Source organism: Vigna unguiculata, chromosome 5, assembly GCF_037176805.1.
Source record: "Vigna unguiculata cultivar grain cowpea cultivar isolate G323 ecotype 2 chromosome 5, ASM3717680v1, whole genome shotgun sequence".
In the NCBI taxonomy this organism is placed as follows: domain Eukaryota; kingdom Viridiplantae; phylum Streptophyta; class Magnoliopsida; order Fabales; family Fabaceae; genus Vigna; species Vigna unguiculata.
Window position 1 is genome coordinate 8,879,130 of NC_140796.1, and position 7,667 is coordinate 8,886,796.

At 33.2% G+C, this 7,667-nt stretch overlaps 1 protein-coding gene and 1 pseudogene across 3 annotated transcripts; both read left to right on the forward strand.

Moving 5' to 3' along the window:
• The first annotated feature begins 334 nt into the window (after positions 1–334).
• Positions 335–1,553, forward strand: LOC114184075 (protein LURP-one-related 15-like). Of its 2 annotated transcripts, none has more exons than XM_085674112.1 (3): positions 335–630; positions 856–1,017; positions 1,115–1,553. In XM_085674112.1, the coding sequence occupies exons 1-3, from the start codon at positions 430–432 to the stop codon at positions 1,286–1,288; spliced, it is 537 nt and encodes a 178-aa protein (XP_085530238.1). In that variant the 5' UTR covers positions 335–429; the 3' UTR covers positions 1,289–1,553. The 2 variants fall into 2 exon arrangements, with proteins under 2 accessions (XP_085530238.1, XP_027927116.2); XM_028071315.2 differs by having other exon boundaries at positions 337–630; positions 787–1,017.
• A 4,528-nt stretch (positions 1,554–6,081) lies between these two features.
• On the forward strand, positions 6,082–7,527 carry LOC146886037 (protein LURP-one-related 15-like; annotated as a pseudogene). Its single transcript, XR_014995166.1, has 2 exons — positions 6,082–6,316; positions 6,540–7,527. The product of XR_014995166.1 is annotated as a protein LURP-one-related 15-like (transcript).
• The last annotated feature ends 140 nt before the right edge of the window (positions 7,528–7,667 follow it).

Sequence of the window (7,667 nt, forward strand, 5' to 3'; positions counted from 1 at the left end):
CTAAAAAAATCAGACAAATTATAGGCAAAGTTATATATTTATCTACAAGACCAAATTATAAGATTGAAAAGTTAACAAACTGTTTGAAATTTCAATACAAATAATTAAATTGATATTAAATTTTGAAAATATCCGATCAAACAGGTGGAAACATATATTTTTCATTTGTTAAACATATTAAGTCTAACTTTAATTTGGTGAACCATTTATTGAGTTCTCTCCAAATGCACACTTAATTGCGTGGTAATGCATATTTGATTCTTGCGTCTTATTTGTGTCGGCTTCTATTCATCAATGCTGTCAAAATCTTGACTTAGTTATATGAGAGATACCTATAGACTACTGCATTTGGAAACGATAAGCTTCAATTGTGTGGTGCTCTATATATTACGATATACAACACATAGTTCAAGAAAACATTTTGGTTCCATGGCAAACAAAGTCTCAGTTATCAATCCTTCGTATTGTGTTCCTCACTCTATCATTATACAAATTAATACTGAGAAAGGAGTGGCTTACAGTGAAAGGGATGATCGTCTCTTCTATATTCAAGATACCTCATTCACACTTCACGACCGTCGTGTCTTATATGATAATACAAAAAACCCAATCGTCACTTTCTACAATAAGGTTTGCTTCCTCATACTCAACTTAATTAATTACTTTTCCATTCTTGCCATTGAACTAAACTAACTGTTAGATGACGTATTGTGCTATGTTTTTTCCTATCATTTTGGTTGATGAATATGCAGACTTATTTAAATATTCATAACTGTTTCTATTTAGTCTTCGGAAGAATGCAAAGTTTTCAAGGGTGAAAGCACTGATTCATCTAATTTTCTATTTCGGGTGAAGAAAATGAAGAAATCGTCAACGATTCCGTCTGGGATCACAAAATTAAACGTGTTCCTTGCAAAAAACCCAGACGAAGAGAAAAGTGAGTTCAGAGTAATCATTTATGGAAGTAAACGGTCGTGCAGTGTTTATGTCGGGGAATCTCCTACCATTGTAGCGCAAGTATATGACTGCTAATTTTGTTAATTAGATGCATGTTTTTGATAAGTAGTATAATTTTGAATATATTTATTCATGCGAGTTTCTGTCTGTAACATAGGTGGAGAATAATGGTGGCTTCAAGGTCTCGGTCAATCCCAACGTTGACTATGCATTCATAGTGGCACTACTTATGATTGTTAAGGATATCAAATGTTCTGATACTAGTACACAAGATTCTCTTAGTGCCGGCATAGAAATGACTTCAGCAATTTTATCGCTTCCAATCGAGTAAATAAATATATTGTATAAGAAAATCTTAAGAAGAGTGAGGAAATAAATTTCAAGTGACTCCTCGTACAGATGATTTTATTTGGTATATTTTCTTACTTATATAAAAGAGTATTTGGATCGTAAAAATACTGTATTGTCTTATATTATAGGAATAATATGTTTGAAAAACATTGTACATGTTCTTATATATGGGCTGGAGCATCCTCAAGTACTCTCACATAAATATGTATTTACATTTTTGCTGAAAAAAAATTATATATTTTTTACCTTATCTCTAGTAATAAAAAAACAACGACAAGATTTTGTAGGTAAAAAAAAAATCATGAGTGTAAACGAAAAAAAATTGCCAGTAATATTGACAAAAAAAATCCATCCTAAAATTGGTCATATCAACAATTTTCAATTAGTGTTGATATGTGAATAATTTAGGAATTATTCTTTGAATACGCTAGATAATCTATGTAAAATAATTTATTTATCGATAAAATTCTTACAAATTTATTCATGGATAACTTATTCAGCTTTTAACTCATGATAACTTATTCCTGAATCACTTAATGGATAACTATTTACAGCAATTTTGGCTAGATTATGCGTGAGGATTTTTAGGAATAAAATCCATAAGAACCATAAGAATAATTTTAACCTACCAAGTCATTCAACTATATTATTGTATAATTACACATCGGAAATCTAGGCATTGTTATGATATATCATATATGTAACACCCTAATTAATTAATAACACTAATTAAAGGAAATGTCACACATGATAATATCGAAAACAAAGATATGGAGTATAAACACTACTCCTAACATCTAATCAAGAGAAATCTGAATAGGAATTTAGGCACACCAAGATGCCAGTGACCAAAGTGGAGTAAGAGTCTACAGTATTCAAAATAATTGTCCAAGGGGCAGACAAGTACATGGGCTACAACCCTAAAAGAAACTTGGACGGTAGAATCCAACCCAAAGCTAAGCAACGGAGTCTCCATTATCCCGTTGACCATGAGAAGTTCTCACATCTGCTCACATCAATAAATTAATGATCATCGCAAAAAGAGAACACCACACACGCAACACCACACACGCAGAACATACAACAAGCAGAAATTGTAAGCTAGAGTAGAAAAATAGTTCATCATACTGTCACACACACTTTCATATTTCAACATGTATATATATATATATATATATATATATATATATATATATATATATATATATATATATATATATATATATATCAACCAATCATGTTATGACTTACACACAATACACTAGGACTCAGACACGACTCATCCGGATACATATAATTTAGTCGGATTCAGCGGATGCTTGCACTTGTGGTAGATTTCTCTACTCTACCGAGCTGCTTTCCCCCGAGCTAAGTGTTACAATGTCTCAAATTCCACACACAAGGTTAGCCCTTAATGGGTTTCAGGACTCTTGCTACTCTCACCACAAGAGTCAATCTGCTCTATGTAAGACTAACTGACTCTTTAAAGTGTCAGGATGCAACCTTACCTTGAATCCTTACTAAATTATATAGATGGGACACCACCATGAACTCCCACTAACAAGGGTCATGGAATTACGTACCGACCAACTGAGGCACCACCACGAAACTATCGTGAAATTACATCTTAACCAACCCAATCATCATGCTTCCAACAATCAATATAGAATCATTTATCATGCCAAACCACTTTGATAACCAACCATCCCATACAAGTCACATGCCAAGGTCATGTTAAACTTATCAATCACAGACCATAAACCATTCTACTCATACCCATTCGCCCAATTCATGCTTTTAAAAGTAATTGAATCAATCCACAAGTTCAAGTTAAAGTAAGGAATTAAATTCTACAGCAATTCTCGCTTAAGGTAGACTGATCTCGCTTAAGCTAGATTGGTCTCGCTTGAACTAGAAATTCTCGCTTAAGCTAGATTGATCTCACTTAAGCTAAAATCTCTCGCTTAAGCTAAACTGACAGATTTTTACTGGTTTCAACATGTAAAAACACAAAATCCCAAACAACAAAAATTTAAGAGAACACAAGCACGTTGTATAAAACATTGGCATCATATTTCATGCTTTAAAAGGTAAACAAATCAATCATGGGAGCATACAAGTATTTAAACAACTCTGCTGTCAATCTCGCTCAAGCTAAGGAGCTCTCGTTTAGGCGACAGGGTCTCTCGCTCAAGCGAAAAGCTTTCGCTTAAGCGAGATTGAAAATAGAGAGCACTTCAAGTTCTCGCTCAAGCTAGCCCATCTCGCTCAAGCGAGAGGCCTTCGCTCAGGCGAGCACTCGAAACCAAAGGGAAAAAGTTACTATCATTCTCGCTTAGGCGAGAGCTTCTTATTTGGGTGAAAAACAGTTCGCTTAGGCGAGCATAGCAAATCTCACCTTCTCTCACGCATGCAAAGCCAAAAATCCATCCAGAAACAGTACACAGATTATTTTCACACCATCAAAAGCACATCAAATCATCAAGGGCACCCAACAGAACCAAAACAAGCACATTATTTATAAAAGCATGAAAATTCCTAGCTTCCCTCACCCGGACAGATGCTAGTGGAAAGCACAAGCACCTACGACAATGAACCTAACAACTCCAGAAGCATACCCAAGAGTTGATAACAGTGGCACAGAATGAAAACGGGATTACTACGGTGAACCCTAACAGGAACCACGAAAACAAGCTGGAGAAGAAAGAGCATGAGCGGAAGAACAACTTACGTGGAGCAGAGAATGAGGTTAAGCTGATTTGAATCTGAATGAGCAGAGAATGAGGTTAAGCTGATTTGAATCTGAATGAGCTTCGAACCCTAACAGAGCACTGTTTGAGGGGAAAAGAGAATAGGAGTAAGGTGATTGATTTTGCAAAGTGGACAGAACATGAGAGGGTTAGGCTGGTTTAAGGGTTTTGGGATGCCCTATGGGCCAGCCTTAGGCCTAACTGACTAAGAGAGAGGCCCTTAAATTTTAGGACAGAATTAAAGTGGGTCTTACAATATATCCCTTATGTTATATGGAATTAAGATTGTTGGTTATGAATGTTTTTATAAAATTGCAAGGTTAGGTTGAAAGATTTTATTATTTTTAATGAGGAAGGTTGTTAGAGTCAAAATACGAGTCTCGGAGAAACTTAAAATAAAATAAGACATCGAAGAAAGATGAATTTAAATTCTCTACTAGATTTTGTTGTGCTATTTCTCTACTGTTTCTCCATAATAGACTGATTATCATTAATTTTGACATTTTAAAATATATTAAAAAATATTTAAAATACTAACACAATATATTTTTAATGCTCACTAATAATAGTACCAAAAAAATTAATAAAGAATTTAAACTAAAAAAAGATTAATAAAAATAAAAATCAAATTTCTTAACTCCTAAAAATTAACTCTTAAAATTAATTAGACATTTTCCTTCTTAAAAGGTGTGTAAACAACACAGACAAAATTACGAATGTGTACCAATTTAAGAAAATTTATGAATGAGTACATAATTTTTTAAAAAGATCAAACAAAATATGCCTTTTTTATTTATTTTTTTTGTTTTTTTCTAGAATATTTTCCATTTTTTAACATCTTTCTCTTTTCTAAATCTTAGAAATAAAGTTTGATTACTCGAATGAAATTGAGTGTTTACAATAAGATATATTTTTCATTTGTTAAACATATTAAAGTCTAACTTTAATTTTGGTGAACCATTTATTCAGTTCTCTCCAAATGCACACTTAATTGCGTGGTAATGCATATTTGATTCTTGCGTCTTATTTGTGTCGGCTTCTATTCATCAATGCTGTCAAAATCTTGACTTAGTCGTATTTATACGTATGACGCGTGTATATGACAGATACCATACACTACAGCAATTGCAAATGGTGCCATATATATATATATATATATATATATATATATATATATATATATATATATATATATATATATATATATATATATATATATATATATATATATATATATATATATTAATATTAGAACACTAGGAGTGTTCCAACTAATATATAAATATAAAAAGTTTTCATAATATAGTGTACCTACAATAGGAAATGATCCGTGCATTTATAAGTCAAAAAATCATAACTTGTATTCATCCATTAGGACAATCCAATTGTAAATCAAACACCATATTTAGCAATTGTAATATGGTCGATGTAATGTATCATGTCTTGACAGCAATCTCCCACAAAATAATCTGCCTAATTATGCTTTGCATTGTGTTCTGTCAACGGGTGTCTACAAATATGTTTTAGTTCTCACAGGTGTTTATGTATGCATTGGTCTATCAACATTCCTCTTTAGATAATGTCCACCACAGCCAATTACCAATGTCTTTAATCTGTATTTACTTATATGCTCATCACACTGCTCAACCATCAATTTTACCTCGAGAGGAAACACAAAATTATAACAAAAAATTATTAGTGAGCAAAAGTTTTAACACTGATAGATAGGGTGAAAATATAGAACCATCCATATATTATACCTACGAATCTAATAATACTCTTCATGCCTACAGTCGTGATATTATGAAAATGATTTTTTGACTACTAAATCTTGATAACTTTCTATTACAATCTTAGGTGTCATTTTCTTAGTGATTTTTTATTTTTTTCATTTTCTCTTTCTCAATATTCAAAAACTACTTAAAAGATGTCAGTTCATATACTAAGAGAAAGTTGTTAAAATTTAGTAATCAAAATATCATTGTCCATATATAATATTGCTATATACAACACATAATTGAAGAACAGACTGAGTACATAAAACACCTCACTCTTGAATGGCAAACAAAGTCTCAGTTATTAATCCTTCCTATTGTGTTCCTCAATCTATCACTCTACAAATTAATACTGAGAAAAGAGTCGCTTACAGTGAAACGGATGATCGTCTCTTCTACATTGAAGATACCTTTTTCACACTTCACGACCGTCGTGTCTTATATGATAATACAAAAAACCCCATCGTCACTTTCTACGATAAGGTTTGCTTCCTCATATACTCAACTTAATTAATTACTTTTTCATTCTTTCCATTGAACTAAACTAACTGTAAGATGAAGTATTTTGCTATATCAGCAAGTGTTTTTTCCCATAGTTAAGTACCCGTTTATAATTCTTTTTGCTAAAATTAAGAATAATTCTTAATGTCTTTTACTATGATTTCATTTGGTTGATGAATATTCTGACTTATTTAAATCTAATTAGTCTTCGGAAGAATGCAAAGTTTTCAAGGGTAAAAGCAGTGATTCATCAAAATTTCTATTTGGGGTGAATAAAATGAAGAAATCGTCAACGATTCCGTCTGGGATTACTAAATTAAACGTGTTCCTCGCAAAGAACCGAGACAAAGAGAAAAGTGACTTTAGAGTCATCATTTATGGAAAAGTAAACGGTCGTGCAGTGTTTATCTCGGGGAATCTCCTACCAACTTCAAAAAGTGTTTTTCCCATAGTGAGTGTTGTGTTGTTTTGTGACAACGTGAAGGGCATCAGAATTTTAGAAAAAGGAACTAAAAACACTCTTGCGAACAAAAAACTCTTCATAACATTGTAAGGCAACCCAGCCACACCCAACTTCAGAAAGGGAAACTCCATCCTTCAGTCTCGTGTCTTTCTCCTCTCCTCCGTGTTTCTCCTACGTTCACCACGAGACCTCGACGGCGTCGAATGCAACCCAGCCACATAGTGACACTTTGACGGAGAGCCACGACACTACGAGGACAACGCAGAGCCGCCACACTGCGACGGACAATGACAATTCCGAGGAATGGCGACCACCATGACACATGTTCATTCCTCATTCGAATTTTGAGCCCTAATTTTCAATTCGTAGCCCCAATTCGCAAATTCCCTAACCTTATTTTATTTCCCCCAATTGGAGTTGAAGGTGTTGTATGATTCATTGATGTAATTTGGAGTCCCCCAATTGGAGTAATTGTTTCTGCTGTAATTCCAGTCGTGACAGTGTTGAGATAGTTGGTGTCATAATTGGCTTCTTTCGAGGTAATTGCTAGAGTGTTTGTACTTGTTTGTGTAGTCAATGGTAATTGTTGTAATTAAGTGATGTCTGTCGTATATTTGTGGCGTCTGTAATTGAGTAAATTGATGTAATTACATTGTTGTTTGTGTCGTCTTGTTTTTGTCATCTGTAAATTGCTGCAAGTTATTATAATTCAGTTGTTTGTTGTTGTTTAGGGTGTTGCTTGGGTTGCTATTTGTGTTTTATTTTACTGAGTTATGTCATTATGTTTGTTTGTGTTAGAATTTAGTGAACCTAAGTGATTAGTAAGATATAATGGATGAGTCAAATATTATTCATCCTCCGAATGTTGTT